We start from the raw sequence: 18,816 nt of genomic DNA on the forward strand, positions 1-18,816 counted from the left end.
ACTTTTGTTTCCAATAAACTGTTCCTTTTCCTTACTTATTGGCTTTCCCCTGAGAACTCATAAACCCATATATAGATCTCTCATCCTAAACACCTCTCCTCTCTGAGAATGTATCTCATCAATTCTCATTCCACTGCAGACTGACTTTCATCTCTACCCCTCATTGGAGTCTTCCATCCTTTGGTGCTTTCCCTACTGCTCCCACCCTCTACCTGTATGGACTTCCCCACTTTCATCTTTGATGTAACCTTTCCACATTTCTCTCATGCAGGTTATATGCCCTGATCTCATGATTTGTATACAGTAATCTTGACAGATTATTTTTATTGTAAACACCTGTTTCTGCAATGCTAGGCATGTAGTACGTGCTCAATAAATATGTTATTTGGTCAATATGTATGCAACAGTCAATAGAGGTGCCAGTCCCATTTTCTTAAAATTTGGCAGAGACATTTAGAAAAAAAATACATAAAATGAAAAAAATAGAAAGATATGTAACATTTAATGATAATAAATCAATATATATTTTTATTCAGAAAAACGTGATAAAGAAAATACTGAGAGAGACATAACTCAAGCCACTGATAGCTGCTTCACACATGGAGAGTTGCAAGACCAGTCCATTTGGGGAAATTGTTCAGATGACGAACTCATCAGAAGTAAGTACTTTTAGAGAAAATTGCAGTGATTTGGGGCTATGACTATGATGATATGCTTTGAGTTAATTGTAGATATAATTTTTCTGGAAACCTATAAATCAAGAGTTTTCAGAGCTTATCTGATAATGTATTCATGAAAATTTTATAATATAGGGCTAAAACTAGGATATAAATAGTACTGTCAGTTTTCATTCTTTCTTTAGGAAAGAAGAATTGATCTGTAAATTTTGAGCTGGGTTCTCTGAGAGATTTACACAAAACTTAATTCCTTCTTGGGCAGTTAATGAGTGAAAGCAGACAATTCTAAGTGGACTATGAAACTAAAAAGATAAAAACAGAGCTAAAGGATACTAAGTAGTACTTAGGTAATAAGATTCTGGTCCTTTTTATTTTAAGCCAAATGATTCCAAACTGTTTTTAACAACAATATTTTTAAAATCACTACTTGGTTTCTTTTTATTCTCTTCCTATGATTGCTGTGTAGAATATATACACAAGCTTTGGTATATTTTCGTTTTACTCTGGGAATGTCCAGAAATACCAGTATGTTTTGGGGACTATTCAGAATGCTGATTTCCCACCAGGTTCTCTTCTGGAGCTTAGGTTCTAGTCACTTAAGTTTCCCCAGGTGGGGTGCAGATAAATTTACCATGTAATGAATTATTCTCTGTAATACATGTGTAAGTATAAAGCTCACTGCTATTCCGCACCTGGAAGAACACACGAATAAATATTCTGGAATTTTCATTCATGATAACCAAGGTGACTTGTCTTATTCTATTGCCAGAGTGGACAGAGGGAAATAATTCTTTTCTGGAAACCAAGCATTTTTTAAAAGTTTAATTATCCAATTTAGACAACTTCATAATATAGACCCTTTCTTGTGGTACATACTACATTTACTTTGGATCTTTCAATGTCTCTTTTCCTCTCTAGAATACCTTGTATTTGTCCCTAACTGAAAACCAAACTGAAGAAAACAGAAAAAAAGGGGGGAAAAGCTTTGTAAAAAACATAAAATAGCAATAAAAACACTATTGAAGTAAATTTCAAGATTTCAAATAAAAGCTCTAGAAGTGAATGTGTTTTAGTTTAATTTCAGAATTTTTTTTTTTTTTTTTTTTTTTTTTTTTTTTTTTACACCTTTGCTCTAGAGAATGCAATGGAAAGCAAATTGGGCTCAGAAATTAGTGAGGAGCAAAATTTATATAGCTTTTTCCAAAGAATCAAGTAAAATGTTATTTCAAGTAAACATTTATTCCCAAAACATATATATTGGTTATCTTCTATCTAAATGTTGACTATTCTGTCGTGAAACATAGTTTTGTGAGATACTAATTTATTTTATCTGTGATTTTCTAACAACTAGAGAGTTAATGAGAGCTAAAAAATATTTTAGAAACAATTTTATCTCTGCCTTGGGGAGCATGATTGTTTTCCCATTTGTTTTCATAGTCACAGAATTTTTGTCCTAAAAGTACTTATTCATGTTTTCTTAGTGTGGGCCTTGGAAAGGGGGAGTAGGGAACTAAATTAAAAGAAACACACTTAAAATCAAAATATAAGCACTATTGCATAAGGACTTGAAGAGTCATGTTTAATGTGTTAAATTTTTTTGTGCTATTGGATGCAGCTCATTTTTGTCAGGCTGGCTTTGCTCTGAGAAATTATCCAGGGAACCGTTTAAGATTTTACGCCAGGTTTATTGAAGGAAGAGGGGGAAAGGGGTTAGAGGTAAGAGAAAATTCCTGGACCAACTTGAGGGCCTGCAGGAGCAAGGGAAGGGGAAGTAGACGCCTGGTCTACCTCAAGGGCCCATTGGAGTCTCCCGCCTATGTGCTTGCAGATGCCATCTCCACACCTTTCTGAACATACATTTCAGTTAGAGTGAGTTTACCCATGAACACATTCAGCAGGCTATTTACATCTCCCTGCTTTTCCCCCACCAGGCCAGTCAATATGTGGTGCTAGGTCCCTCAACATTTCAAGCAAAGTCCATTTTTATTTCCTATGGGAGAGACTAGGTCCAGGTTATTTTGCATATGGTACATTTCCCATACATCTAAAGTCCGAGCGGGCAGTCCCATTGCTGCTGTGTTCTGATGATTTTAATTTCAGAATTCATACCATTAAAGGGAATGGATTTAAACTGAACTACTCTGTCTATCTAGATTAAGTGGACAATGATAAAAATATTGTAAAATGCATGAAATGATTTATTTATAGAGATGATGATGAAGCCTGCACCATGGGACACTGGAGCATTTGAGAACAATTGTCTAGTTTTCTACTAATATACATTGAAGGAATGGAGAGAGAGAAAGACAGAGAGAGACAGAGACAAAGAGAAATTGAGATAGATTGTCCCACCTGAGAGGGATGCTAGGAACACTGACAGTGAATGGATATACAAAAGATAATGGCCAATGACTATAATATTGCTCCTGCTTGAAACATAAGCTGGCAAGAATTTCCAAATGTTTGTGGGTGACATCAAACTCTGAATTCTGTTAACAAATTTCAAAAACTATTTTTAGTATTTTCCTTGTCACAGATTTCCAGACAAAGGCAATTTTATTGTGTTTACAGGAAGATTTGATATCTGGATTTGCTGAAATGGAACATTTTATGCCATCTTTAAACCTGACTCAAGTCTGGATAGCATTTGAAAGTTTGATACTGTGATCGCTTATGATATTTCAACTCCCTGAATTTCCTTCTTTGACCTTTCTTGTAGAGTCTTTGACCATCTCCATATATTATAATGTTTGTCATTCTTGACCCTGCAGTTGGGAGATGCGTGTTTTCCTCTTGGTTCAACATTTAGCACATTTATGGGGCCCAGTAAGCCTTTTGTAATAACAAGAGACTCAGGATTAGAGCTACATGGGGGAGGAGGCAAGCATCTGTTGTGAGTCAGGATCAGACTGGCTCCCATTCCAGGAGTCCTGTGTGGCTTCCGGAGCACCAGGGAAGAGGCGGACAGCTGGCTCTCATAGAATTGATTTTAGTGTTCCCACTGTAGTGTGAGGTTGACTGGATGGAGGGATCAGCAGAAAAAATGAGGCCAGCTGGGGTGTGGAAACATTTGCAAATGTACAACCCACTCTTTTTCCAAGCTTCCATGGGACAGCTCAGCTGCATAAGCAAAAAGTGAAAGAGAATGACTTTAATATGACTTCTTTTTCTCTGTCTCTTATTGAGAGTGGTAAGTGAGGGTTGACAGCTAAGATCTCCTTGTCCTGGATGCCTGCTGCCTTCTTTGTTGGACATTTAAGGCATAATTTATAGAGAACTGTTAGCTGTCAGTATGATGAGGGTGTTTTTACTTTTCTGAAAATAACTGAACTCTGGAAAGTCAAGGGAGTGGCTGCTTTGGAAATTGTATTCTAATTAAAGGGTGTATTCTCAGGCCTCATAACGGAAATTCAAGCTGAGAATAATTTCCAGATTATTCTGTGAAGTTTAACCCTGACCTCAGTGAACCATCCACTTGTGGCTCATGCTTAGTTTTTGCTCCACACAGAAGTTCGAGCTTTGTCTTCCGTGGTTCTTCTAAGACATTGCAGGTGGCAGACCTGAGGTAACATGCTCTCAGGGCCTGGATTCCAAATCGGTTGGCTTTGAGTTACTAATTTGTTAGAGAGAATCCTTTCTGGAAGTTATAAGTGAAAGAGAGGAAATCCATATGGAATCCAACATTTTGAAAGAGTATGCCACACACAAAATGTGGTCAGGAAATGTATACTGTGATTCTCTTTTTTTTGAAATTTAAATTAAAAAGATAATCCTAACCACTCAGGTTTGTTAACAACAGCGACAACAACAACAACAACAATAACAACAACAACGACAAACTAAATCAAATTCATAAAGAAATAAGAACTAAATGGGAGTTTTGTGAGAAAACTTTAAAATTGGAAATTATAATTGGAAAAATTTTATTTTTCATTATGAATTTTTATTCTTTTTACAGTTTACAGGGCTTTCATGTCTGAGAAAATATTTTGCTGTATAATTTAATTTTTTGAATGGGAATTAAATTTTAGAGTCTGTAAGGGCATCTTTTAATGGGAACACTAGTTAAGATTGACTTTTCTTGTCATATTAGCATATGTAATACACTATATAATTTGGATCTATGTCTTGTTTTACTAATCACTCTGTGTCTGACTCAGTTAAATAAATGTATCAGAGAAATGATATGCTCAGTTAATATTAATTTTTTTGTTTAACCCATAATGTATATAAACTGAAAACAAGCAATAGGAAACAAGTTATGATTTAATTAGACTAGAAGTGGAACAGATCTCAGTCTTTGAGGGGATTTCTAAGGTAGGAAGGAGTGTATGTGTGTGTGTGTCTTCCTGTGCTTCTACTCATAGGCATGTGTAATACTTTCCTTTAATTTAGGTCAAATTCTACTATTCTAATTATTTCCTATGGAGAGAGAGCTTACATTTTCTTTGTTCCTCTTTCTAAAGTGCCTCAGGTCTCTCGCTCAGATTTTTCTAGGTATTTCTGAAAATTTTTACTCCTTTATACTTTAACATTGCTTTTATATAAATGCCTCCTAATTCAAAATGCCATTGCTTACTACAAGAATTTTTTAACCTTCTCTTTCAAAAAATTTTTTCCATTAAATTAAACTATTTTGTTCACTTAATTATCTCCTTTGTGATTTTGTAGAATTCCCATGACCTGAAGCAAAGTTAGAATGCTCTACTTAAATGGTAATCCCCATTCTATTTAACCCATTTATTCATTTTGAAGAGTTTTTAGCTCTCATAATAGTAAGCACTTAATTGGTAGTAGAATGTAGTCCCTCTCTCTAATTCACATTTGCCTTCTTTTTTTTTATGGAACCAATGTATCATGCTTTTTCACTTACCCTACTACTTGAATCCTTTCTCTTGACATCTTCTGAATTTCCTCTCAATATCAACAGGCTCCATTATTATAAATAGTTATTTCTCTTCCCAGTCTTTGTCACTTACCACTCATCACTACTTAATGAATACCATTTCAACACTTGAGAGAATGCCCTCTCTATGAAAATTACTGAAAGAAAGGCAGATATTCAGGTGTACAATTTCTATACTTAGGACACTTCTTATGTTGAAGATAAGAAAAGAACATCGAGAGGTTTGGATTTAAGTTTTTCAGTGGCTTTCATGTTTGACTGCACATTACACTAAGTATTATTTGGTTTTCTTTAGAATTTTATATAAAAGAGACCATAAACAGGCCCCTACAGATAAGTACCACCCAGTAGGACTGGAAGAGGTAGCCTTACCATTATGTTTCTTAGGTAATCTAGTTTCTTTCCCTAATATTTCATGCTCATTCATTCTGGGAGCCCATCTTGGGAGTTGGTCATGTAACTCTCATCTTGACCAGGGTCTTTTCCTTCTCCATTTGTACTTCAGAAAAAATTTGTTTTTCAATATACTAACCAAACAGTTATGTGGCTGCAGTTCAGATTCTTTGATTATTGCTGTTAAAGAGGAATCTTTAACCATCAATTGTTTTAAAATCCAGTCATGGTTGGGTTTCAGGGTTAGGTAGATAATCATAAGTCATTTTTGATGGCTGCCTGTATTTATCTTGTTGGTCAAAGACAGCATTAAGCTGTGCTCTAGAGTGGAGCTCAAGTTCTCTGACATACTTTCTTCCTTGGGGTGCATATTTTTTTATGCTCATTTGGGCTCTGCCCAATAAACTAGTGAGAACCATTACCCAGGTCTTGGAGGCCAATGGAAGCTAATTGCCAGGATTCAGACCCTGGATGTCTCATGACTACTAGTATTGGGCAAGTTACCTAATGTCTTTGAACTCTACTTCCTCATTTTAAAAATGGAGATACTAATACTTAATACCCCACTGTGATTTTTGAGGACTATACAAGAAAATTCATTTTGTGTGCTTAATTAGTACAGAGCAAAGTGTACTAGTTTATTGGTTTTTGTTATTATTGTTCTTGGATTCAAATACCAGTTTTAAGGCTTTGTTGTTGTTGTTTTCTTTGTTATTCCTTTAGTTTATATGTCTAGACGTCCTGGGTACGTTGACTAGGTCTTTCTGAGACCCTTGATATTTATGTCAACAACAGATAGCACAGTGGATTCTACATAGTTAATGTTTAACGTAGTTAATGCTTAACAAATGATGACTTAAGTCTATTGAATTAATGAAAGTATGGAAGAGATGTTTTGCACATGTTGCTTCTGTTACTTCAAACTTTAAGATCCTATGACAAAGATTATAAATCACTACATTTTTCTTTTTATTCCTTCTAACCTTCCCTTACTCCCAAGCCACACGTGGTTCATTCAAGTTCCAGTATTTATAGATGACCCTAATGATATTAAAGAAACTAAGCTCTCAATTTGACTGCTGTTCATTGATAAGGCTATTCTGAAGAGTTGTCAGTGAACTGATAGCAGTGCTCAGGATAACATTCATCATCTGCAGAAGTTGATAGGCATGCCACTTTATTTAGGGCCTTGTTTGCTCTCTTATTCTTTATTTTTCTTTCCTACCTATAAGAAAAATGTTTGAGACTACTTTAGTTCCATCTCTTCTTCATCTCTCCTTCTTTTGCTTTACTCTCTACCATCTCACCCTCCCTACTTCTCTCTTTTCTTCCCTCCTTTCTTCTTATATATTTCTCTGCCTTTCTAAAAATTGGTTTTTAAATACTTTGTATACTATAAAGTACAATATATATTGCTACTATTGTATTTATTATTTTTAATATTATTATTCATTCTTATCATGCAACATGACTCATTCAATTTTCAATCTATGTCTTACTACACTTTCTTAAAGATTTTCAGTGTTTTCCTGATACTCCTAAAATTATTTGAATTTTACTTGGGGGAGATGCGAAGGTACTGAAGTACAAGTGATGGTAAAAGACTCAGTAAGGGAACCAGATTTATTTCTTTTCCATTTGGGAGTTCTTTGAGATTCAGGGAAGAGCTGAATATGCTAACCACTGTAGCAATAAATAACATTCAATGATCAGACCATAAATGCTGTGGTCTAGATAATGTTAGGTTTCAAACCTCAAAGTTCCTGGATGTGAACATGCTGTGAATTTACACATAAGTTATTTTTTTGGAGGACATGTTGTTATATTGAACTTTCAGGATTAGGAGTCAAAAATATAACTTTGAAAACTAAGTTAAAAAATGAGTTACATTAAAAGGGAGTACTTACAGTGTGCCTACGCAGTGTTATGGTGAGGATACAGTGATGAACAGTACAGGTATGGCCTCTGCATTCAGAGTTTAGAATCTAATGGAAGAGACAGACAGTTCATCTTGAAATGGTAATGAGTGTTTTGAGTACTATAATGGGAAGCGTAGGCTGCTATATGTTCACACTTGAGAAATACATATCCTTGTATGAAGGAGGGGTCAGAGAAGGCTTCTTAGAGGAAGTGATGTCTACTACGATACTTACAAGAGTTAGCCAACCCAAGCAGAGCATGGGAGGGTGTGGGGTCCGAGTGTTTTAAGCTAAAAGGACAACACATCTGTATGTTAGAGGAAAGAGAGAAACTGGCCTATGTGAGTAAAGTTGGAGAAACTGGGATGTAAAATGTTAGATGAGGTATGGAGAGAGATGGGAGGGAAAGAATCTCAACAATGGATTAAAGAAAGAAGGTGTTGAAGAGAGTAGCAACTGAATCAAATATATATTGTAGTTTGACTGTATTTTAGGGTGATAACTCTTGCAATTGTTAGAAAATAAGAATAGGAAGAACTGAAAGCAGTTCTCTCAGCTGGGAGACTTGTATTAATACAACTGAGAATGGAAGCTCCCTTGGACTGAGGTAATGGCAGGGAGATTTGCAAGAGGTAGATGGATTCAGCTTTTTATGAGGTACAATCAGTAAGACATGTGGGGTAAGGGAGTGGCCGATGCTGAAAAGGAGGCCAAGACTTCTAGTTTAGATAAATGGTAGTTGTGATGAAAAGACAATGATGCAAAGGATTTAAGTTCAAAGAGAGATTGCAGTGAGAAGTGGTAGATGTCAGATGGGTAGAGAAAGAAGTAAACACAAGAAGGGTATTACAGGCCCTGGCTGCTGTGGCTCAGTGTATTGAATGTTAGCCTGCGAACCAAGTGTCGCTGGTTCGAATCCCAGTCAGGGCACATGACTAGGTTACACGCCAGATTCCCAGTTGTGGGTACGTGAGAGGTAACCACACATTGATGTTTCTCTCCCTCTCTTTCTCCTTTTCCCCTCTCTCTAAAAACAGATAAATAAAATAAAATAAAGTAACCTTGTTTAAAAAAAAGAAAGGTATTACAAATAAGATAAAACAGAGGGACTGACAATACCTAATGGTTTCTATTTTTTAAGATACAAAGCAGGTATAGATACAGTAAGTGAATGGGACAAGTGAAAAGAGAACATGGATTATGAGAATTAGAAATATGAATTTAGGATTTCTGAGGTAGAACCATCCCAGATGAGCACTATTGTCCAAGGTGTGGTCATGAGCTTGGGTGACTGAAATAGTCTTTGCTGTATACAGAGTGCTAGATGTGGAAGAGATTTTGGAGGCTTCATTGCCATATTTTTCAGGTGGGGAAACAGAAATACAGATGTTTCCTTTAATCAGCATGGCCAGTAAGAGGGAAACATGGGGCTTTATCTATTTTTTTTGTGTGTCTGAATCTCTTGAATTTCTCATTGAACCTTAATGGTTTATAAGCCAACCGGTTGTTTATTTCTTTTGTTTTGCTGCTTTGCCCTAAGATTAGTTACCTGTTATAGATGAATGGATTAGTAATTTGGTATTCTCTAAAGCTGAAGACTATGAGAAGAATGAATAATAATATATATTGTTTGAAGCCCTTGGTTTTCTTTATTGTAAGATTCTAAAGGGTCTTCTCCACTTAGTTCATCAGCCATATACAGTTTGGATTTTTAGAAAAGATATATGTCAGTATATGTATATATCAAATGATAAGTGTATATTTATGTTTTTTTCATAATGGATGATATCTCTTCACAATAGTTACCTCTAGAGAGTTATGCGTAATTGGGGACTTTTACTTAATATTCTGTATACTTTCTCCTGTATCATCTATTTTTTCCTCATGAGGTGAACTGTTTTATTGCATTAAAAACAATATTATACATATTTTAAACAGAAAATTCTCCTAACAAAAATTATCAGCGTGAGGGCTCACCTTCTCAAAGCCTCATCAGAGCACAGTAACCTCTAGGAAATGCTTTGGGTCATAAGTAAGCCAGAAGATTCAGTTTCCTACATGTTCTGCAGAAGATAGGACCAGCTACATAATCTTGGAGGTGTAGAACAGTGCAAAATGAGAATGAAGAGCGCTTTTAAAAAATTATAATGGCAAGAGCAGAGCATTAAACGAAGGGCAGGGCCCTCCTCAGTACATGCATGAGGCTTACACCCATGAAGCTAGGGCTGGATGGAGGTTTTGAAGGGATGGGAATTCAGTTCTGGTAAAGAATACCTTGTGCCTTTTTTTTTGAGTAAGTTTCTGAATATCAAGAATGAAGCAGTTTTTCTGGATTTGGAAAATCAATTGATAACGGTAGTTACAAACATGAGTAGCTATATGGAACAAATGTAATGTGGGAAATTGTTTAAGGCAGTGGTTTCTGCCTTTATCCAGCCAGAGGAGGAGTGAGACTGTGCTAGCTCCATTGGTTCAGTAGGGAGGGTGAGGGTGTATATCAGAATGAACAGCATTGGTGGAATTCCCTCTTCTCTCCTTTCAGAAGCTCCATTCTCCCTTTGCTGTAGCACAGCTGAGAGTCAATACTGTGAAATGTCCAGTGTTTCTTTTAAGGAGTCCTTCAGGACTTGGTGATAAATCCATGCTCCGCTGGAAGCTGGATTATTCCCAAGTACCTGAGTTCTGCAGCAAGACATGCAAAAGTCTGGGAAATACCTTTTAAAACCCTTGATGCTGGTATTAGAGGGTAGTATTGCATTAAGTGAACCAGAAAAGATAGTGGGTGGAGAAATTTGTTCTGCTGTGGAACATTATTTAATTAAATATATTTTCCATGGTTCTTGAGAACTTGGACTGGGAAATTTAAGGGAAAAAAGATTCCCACCATCTCAAATTGTCACATGTAATTGATTCATGCTGATGTGATTGTTAAAAGACCATACATTTCATCTATGGATGCTGTCCATCATTCAGGTCTTTATGAAAAAGATATTAATGTATTATCTATGTAGAGGACTAGCTTTGCAGATTTTGTTGTCCAAATTCCTTTAGCCTACAACAGTGCTGTCATAATCATAAAGATGAGCAAGAATGTAGGCAGCAGCAGTGACAATAACACACCCATCAAATGATGTAATCATATGTAATTATCATTTTCCTACTATTTCTTTGAGTTAGGTTCTCATTGCACTTCTCTCATATCGAGTAAATTTTCAAGTTTTATCATATAGCTCTAAATATGAATATTTACTATTAGAAATGTAAAATTAAATCCATATTCTTACTGATTTATGTTTTTAATATTTTTATTTTAGCTGATTTAAGGTGGTTGATTTTTGGTATGACTTTACATTTTGAAAGAAACAGAACAAAAGCCATTCAGTATTTTTTTATTTAAATACACATAAACTTGTCTTTTAATTTTAAATAAAATGAGTTATTTTTTGTATTAAATTTCAAAGATTATTTTCTAATGAAATGTATATGTATTATATATATCACAAAATACTTTATAGAGGATTAAATAATACTGAATTTTGTCATAAAGTTCAAATTTGCTTGGGCTAATTCAAGGGTATACAGTTTTAGGCTGCAAGATCTTCTGATTATTTCAACATTAAATTTGAGCCTCATTGCCAAGATAGTACCTAGAAAGTTGATGTGAAGGGTTGTTTGTTGGTAGTACATGAATACCCATAGAAAGCTGAAAATCAAATGGCACAGCCTTAAATTAGTGCTCTGGGGGGGTGTTGCTGTGGATTAGTGCCCTGCAACAACAGAAGGGTTGCCAGTTCGATTCCCAGTCAGGGCCTGGGTTACTGGCCAGGTCCCCAGATCAGGGCACGTGAGAGGCAACCAGTATTCCAGTTGAGTGCATGAGAGAGGCAACCAGTATCTCTCATTCATCAATGTTTCTTTCCCTCTCTTTGTCTCTCCCTTCCCCTTTTTTGAAAAATATATAGACAAATAAAATTTTTAAAAAAAGGCTACATCTATTTCATTTTAGCCATCTTATAAGACATACCTTGGGCCTTGTTATCACAGAGATCTGCTTTCTTCTAAGATTATGAAATCAGAAATTTCTCACTTCTTCCTGCTCTTTCCTTTAATAATTATACCTAATCTTCTAACTGTGTTCTTTACCCCATGTTAACTCATCTCCTTCTTAACACCACCTGCCTTTTTTCATGGCCATCTAGGAGGACCTACAAATGATCTTTCATTATTCCCTAAATTCTGTGACCTTATCATATCTTGTCATATCTGCCAAGTTTATGCTGAAATGAAGGTAACAGACTACCCCATCAGTCTTCTCAGTTGAGGTTCCAAGGGCTGTGGATCATAGAGAAAAAAATGTTATATAACAGAAGGATGAGCTCTAGTATAAATGTGTATTCTCTAATTTTAACTGAGTAATCTCTACTACTCACCTGTATTTTAATTTCTAGTCTATTTCCTTTTTGCTTCCTTCTTGTCTTTTGATTTTATGATGTTGTTTAATAAAGACACAGATTATATTCTAATTCCTTTGTCACTGAACCATTTTAAGTTATATTAACACCAGCTCCTGGGTGTCCGTGTATATTAACACCAGTTCTGGGGTACATAGCTGATACCTTAGCCGATTTTGATTTCTGCCCTGCATGGGTTAAAAACAACTATAAAAGAGTCTTTTGAACTTGATACATCACTTTTCCCAATTCGTCCAGTGACCTCTTCTCTGTCCTTACTCTTTCTGTAGCATTTGATAGGACATGGTTCTTGCTTGAAATTTTGTCCCTCTTCTACCACTCTTCTCTCTCTTTCTGCTTCCCTAAACACGCTTCTTTTTAGTGACTCCAGTGCCTGGAGTTGCTTTCTGATTCTGGGCTTTTACCTACCAGGTCTCCCTCCAGGTCACTTCTAAAAATAAGCCTTCCTAGACCTCTCAATGTAAGGTGAGTTTCTCTGTTTCTCGTAGCACCCTCTTCTTTCTAGCCATTGTCACAATTTGAAATTTATTTTTGCGATTACATGTTTAATGTCTGCTGACTTTAAGTTGCCTCACCAGCAATTAGCATCATTCCAGGACCACAGTAAACTTTCAGTAGACTATTTTGGATGATTGACTTTGGGAATAAAATAAATTTTGCTCTTTCCTCCACTACTTCTTTTATCAGTTTTTGCCATAGTGAAAATGCATTCCTTGCATTTCCCACTACATGTCCAGTATTTTCCTTTTCCCAAGCTTAACTCATGTTACCTGTCTCCCCACATCTTCAGCCACACAAGCAGGCCTTCTCTGAGTTCCCCCTGGTTTGGACTAACAGTGTTTATCTTCACCTCCCCTTAAAGACTTGTTAATTTCAAAATTATAGTGCACATTGAACTGAAGGCTCCTTAGAGGCAGGATTGACATCTTATTCAGCTCTGTAGCTCGCACAGTGTATAGCCCCGGCCATGCTCAGAGTTTGTTCCTAGTACTTATATGTTAATTGTTGAATAAATGAAAATATGTACCTTTTGACTACATTTAGCTTCTCTGTAGGAGATTGACAGCTTTGAATTGGATAAGCTGTAATAATTTGCCTTAAAATGTGGATTGACTACCTTTGTTTCTCTTAAGGAGTTAATTTTCTCAGTCTACAGTTCATTCATATCAAAGGATGCTTTTTATTAGTAATATTAACAACGTTGTTACTTAGAGCTTCTTACAGTTAATGTAAATTTTCAAATTGATGATCTAAGTTGGGCTATCAGCAACTTTATCAGGCAGATGGTATAAGTGTTATCTATAGGTAGATGACACTAAATTCAGAGAAGTCAAGGCTATGTAGCTAACTAATACTCTTGACAATCCAGCAGTGAGTCTCAAATCAGGGGTGTAGAAGGGGGAAATATATTGAATTTGTGGTGTTTATGGTCTCCTAGAGTTTAAAATCACAGGGAAGGTGGCAATTTTCCCAAATTATTACCTAATAAAAAGCCAAACATTCTAATACATTTCCCTAGTTGAAAATTATTGTCATTCTACCACTGTATCATGACTTTGTGTTGGGTCAGAAAAAACTTGGGAAAATTGCAATATACTGTACTCCTTCAGGATTTCATCTTTGTTGTGATAAATTGAAGACAATTCCTGGCCTTAATATATACTTGACATCTTAGAAAAAAGAGCTTTTTCAGTTTTCAGAACTATTTACTCATTGCTTCCATAAGAAATTGATCTCATTGCAAGACAGATTCTTAGGATCTGCTGTTCTTTTTGTGGTTTGAAGGTATGTACATTTAATCCAAGTTTTATAATATTGAAAAAAAGCTCTTATACTTTGTACGTGTAGCCTCATTAAATGGCACAATGAAATTGTAGGCACAATGAAAGCACTTTAAAATCTAAAACTTGATGTAGCTATAAAGAATTACTTTCTTATATTAAGAATCTTGATGTATTAAACCAAAATCAATGTTTATGTTACATATGAGTCAAGTTTTTTAAGAGTAAAAATCATTTTGCCTGTTTTTCTGAAGAATTATAAATATCTTCTGCTTTCATCTTCTTTTGATACTCTGTCCAGAATTAGAGTAACCTATCTCTCAGTTAAAAATATCTAGAATAAAAACAACTTTCCAATCAAGTGTTTGTAGATATACTGGAAAGAATATTTCACTAACTATTATAGCTGGAGTTTGTTCTTGCAGTAAAGTTAAGTCTCTTATAATAGAGATACAGTTTACCTAAGAGTCATTTAATAAGTAAAAAAAAATCAGCTGTTGAATAATAAATGAATTCATATGGTATTAGTGGTATCCAAGCATTTGGGACAATACATAATTAGTTTGAATTCCCTTTGAGAGGGAGATGTGGATGTTAAAATAAATTGCTGATGAAGCATAATCTTTGGAGAACAGTATATTCCGAAACTTTGTGCAAAATCAGCTATTTCTTTCAATGGTATGGAAGTATAGCATAAAACTGAGAAGATTTATTAGGGGCAGCTTTAAACTGTTCTTACTATATAAAAGTTATAGTTTGCTCACTTAGGACTAGTTACTAAAAGAGAAATAATAACACATATTTATAGGCCTGCTGGGAAAACATTAGTTTATACAACTGTGGGCATCATTGTTTGCAGCCAATAAAATAATAATAGTAATAATTTGCTTGTATAGTAATAATCAAAATCACAATATTTAAGCACTTAAAAGGATTTGGTAATTTAGTTATTGGGTTATTTTTTTTTACAAAAATAAGCATTCACAGAGTGAGAAGACTTAGAATTGTGAAATAAATATATTCTGAGTAAAGAAGGAAGAAACAGAGTGAAATAAATTGATTTTATTAAGTAAAAGTGAAAAAACTTCCTCCGTAGAAGGAATACTTTGCTACCAGAATAAATATTCCAAACTAAACTGTTCTTGTACAGTAGAATATCTACCAGTTTTATCATGGAAAACAGGCTATAATATACACAGTATATGTAGTATAAAGACTTATGTATGCCCAGTTTACTATCTACTCCTGAGTTTATGAGACATGCAAACAAAATACCTTCTCATCTTTTGCACTCTGAAATTGGTGTTTATCATTGTCTTAAATATGTTCAAACCTTTTCTTTCCAAGAAAGGGAAACCATTAGCCAAGGATTCATCACTCCTTGCTCAGCATCTTTCTTAGGTTTGTTTATTTTGATAAACATTGGGTACATGATCAGTTCCTTATCCCATTAAACCTAAAGTAAATAAGGGATTTGTTATAACACTCACTAGGATGAAGTCTTCAGTTTAGCTTGTTTTTCTGATGACATCCATGGTGTTAAAGTAAAAATATATAAGTGGAATAACTCAAAAAGTGCATATTTAATGTGCAAAAAGCACAAATGTGTGGGAGTGCTTATTTCTGCATTTAATTTTTTTTCTTTTTTTACTAAAAACAAACAAAAGCCCAGCCACCACTTCTTGGACCTAAAAAATGAAATGGGATAACTATACTTATGGAGTGAGAATCTACAGCTCTGGCAGAATGAGTAGGGGCAATTATAACTTGGTCAGTAATAATGACATATTTTAGTGCCCATTTTAGTGTATGAAACTCTAAATTACAATAATTGAAAAAAATGGATAGTTTTTGTGTAGTTTGCAGTCCTGGAATAGCATTTCTTGGGGAGTAAGTATGACCTTAAACATTTTGGGATGGTTTTTTATCCTTTTCTATTTTAATTGCTGGTACAGTGTTGTTTTTACTTCTTTGCCTATTAATATAAATGTGGAAATAATTGTGGATGGTCTGCGTTCAAGAGAGACTCATTATTATGTGTATATCTACTCTCAATGAATCTCTGATTTTTTTTGGCAAAAGTGTTAAAACTTAGTCTCTTGGAAAGTTATCACTATTCATATAATTTTTGTAAATCTTCATAAGAGCTGTTTTAACTGAGAGACTTCTTTCCATTCAGTTGAGCCTGATGCAGTCCGTTCTAGCATGCCCTGAAAACTAACTGCTGAAATCTCAATATACTGTTAGTGATTATGTATGAAGACTTTGGAAGAACTAGAGGTGTCACTTACCTCTCAGTGTAAACATAGCATGGTACTTTTTTTAAGTAGGGAAAGATATATATATGTGCCAAGACATTTAGCTTAACTCCCATATTCTAAGTAATCCCTTCCAAAAAGCATTTTGAGGAAAACTGAAAATGAAATAATGGCCAAAACCTTGCTTACTTATCAGTCAGTTCCATTTTTTACAGGCATGAGTCTCCTGGTCAGACATAGTAAAGGGTCAGCATACAATAATAGTGCTTAGAGAAAGACTGTGCATATGTAGAGAAGGTGAGTGTGGAATGCTATAATTTGGAATCTAATCCTCCCTAAAATTTACTAGCCATGGAGCATGGGGCAAGTCACTGTTGTCTTTCAACTTCAGCCTCTGCATCTTTAGAATATAGATGGAGGTATTCCCTTCCCTCACTACCTCATGAGGTTGGTGAGGGTCAAACATGAAACTCTAAAAGACCATGTTAAGTCTAAGTCTCTAGATGGATATTAGTGGTACACAGTGTATGATGAGAATAACTGTATCTAGTTAAAAGTAGAAGTACAGTATCACCCTGAGTTATACCTTGGCAAGGCTGATCCAGGGATACTACAGAGAGAACCGGGCAAATAAAACTAGAGAATGACTCTTTGGAATACTCTCCATGCTTATCCAGAAGTTGAGCGGTAAACATTGTGTATTCACATGATAACCTGTTTTATATGATCCTAAAAAACAAACAAACAAACAAAAAAAAAAACCACCCAGAGTTGCCCATAAAAATGTGAAGAAATAAGTGAGCCACTGCAGTCACTAGAACCTTCTTTATTTTAAAATTAATTTTCAATTTTAATATAATGAAATATTTCAGATATTAATTAAAATTTGCAAAAGAATATCACAAACACCAGTGTATCAACCACTCTATTTAACAATTGATAACATTTTGCCAACTTTTCTAGAGTTTTCTTGTTTGTTTTGAAAAAAAGAAAACATGTTGTTTTTCAACATAGGAGATTAAACATATGTATTCCATTCTTTTGGAACAGAAAACAAACAAACAAAAACAACAGTGAGTCATAGATGTTGAGTATTTCCTGGAAGATAAAAAGTAGATGGAGCAATAATAACTGACTTTGTAGCACTGTGAGATCAGGACCTAAATGTTATTCTGACACAGTATGGTAGTTTACCGAAAGTCTAACTTGGAAGCATGAGGGCACTTGGAAACTGAGATGAATTTAAGACTGGAGAAAAATGTAGTTTGAAAGTTGAGTTCAGAAAACTTAAACCATTGGTTCACCTCCAGCCCTCAAATCTGTGCAGCTATTCTCACTTTGACCCTCACAAGGCATAAGAGAGTGGTGTTCTGGGGAATTTAAACCAGGCAAGCTCCAGACCCTGGGCACCTGGCATAACAGAGCATGGGAGTGAGTGACATACTGACAACAGGGTGCTCAGTGAAGTTGAATGTCTTGCCTGAATGACAAGACACATACACAGTCCTGACTTCTTGTCGCCTTAAACATTGAAGGTCACGATGCAGATATCACAAACCAATAGAGAAAATAATTTATTTTTATATTGTCTTTTGTTCACTAATATTCCAATTTTGAAAAGAAAATGAAGAGGTTTAATCTTACTTCCTACTGGTCGTTGTCATCACTAGAAGCTGCCCTTGAGCTCCTGACATGTGGCTAAGAGCATAACGGCTATGAACCTTGTTCAATTAGTAGTTGTTGGCTCTAGGTGGATGGAAAAGTGCTCAATCACTACTATCACTCTTTCAGGTTAATTTTGTTCCTAATGAATGTTTCTACTTAAAGTATCATACCTTCGAACATTTTATGCTTCTTTCTCTAGAAAAATAAAATTTTAATAATTATATCAATAGATATTATCAAAGTGGCTTAGATTCTAAATTACAAGCCCTGCAGTGAATTGAGTGCTTACACTGATTCTTTCCAGAATCTTTTCTAATATTGACAATTAATCATGGACCTTATATACTTGCAATATTAAAGTTAGAGAAGGTGCTTTAGAGATCAATCTCAGTGTTTTTTCAGTTGGCAAATTGAAGCAGAAAGAGGTAAACAGTTTGTCCAAAAATATCCAGGTAGTTAGTGGCAGAAACAGGGCTGTAACCTTTAAAAATGGTCTTTGATTATCAACGAGAATATGTAGTTACCACTTACAATTTGTGAACCACAATGTGGTTTCTATGGTATTTAAAAGGCTATATTAATAGAAAATAATTACTAGAAATTACTAGAAATTTTTAAGGCCCCAGGAAAGGTTAAAATTGATTAAAATTGCTCTTGATCAGCATCCTACCCATTGTGGTTCAGGATTAGAATTATGATTCTCCAGGGGAGTGCACAAAGCAAGAGATAAGAGAATCCCTGGAGA

The 18,816-nt window shown here is 35.1% G+C and overlaps 1 protein-coding gene across 1 annotated transcript in view; it reads left to right on the forward strand.

The window, feature by feature from the left end:
- MDFIC (MyoD family inhibitor domain containing) overlaps nt 1-18,816 on the forward strand; it is a 141,487-nt gene that overhangs the window by 20,221 nt on the left and 102,450 nt on the right. The window contains exon 3 of the mRNA XM_090286765.1: nt 537-659. Coding sequence (XP_090142891.1) covers nt 537-659 — 123 coding nt within the window. The remainder of the gene's footprint in view (nt 1-536; nt 660-18,816) is intronic.

This window comes from Furipterus horrens, unplaced genomic scaffold (genome assembly GCF_987537825.1).
Source record: "Furipterus horrens unplaced genomic scaffold, mFurHor1.1.pri manual_scaffold_9, whole genome shotgun sequence".
NCBI lineage: Eukaryota > Metazoa > Chordata > Mammalia > Chiroptera > Furipteridae > Furipterus > Furipterus horrens.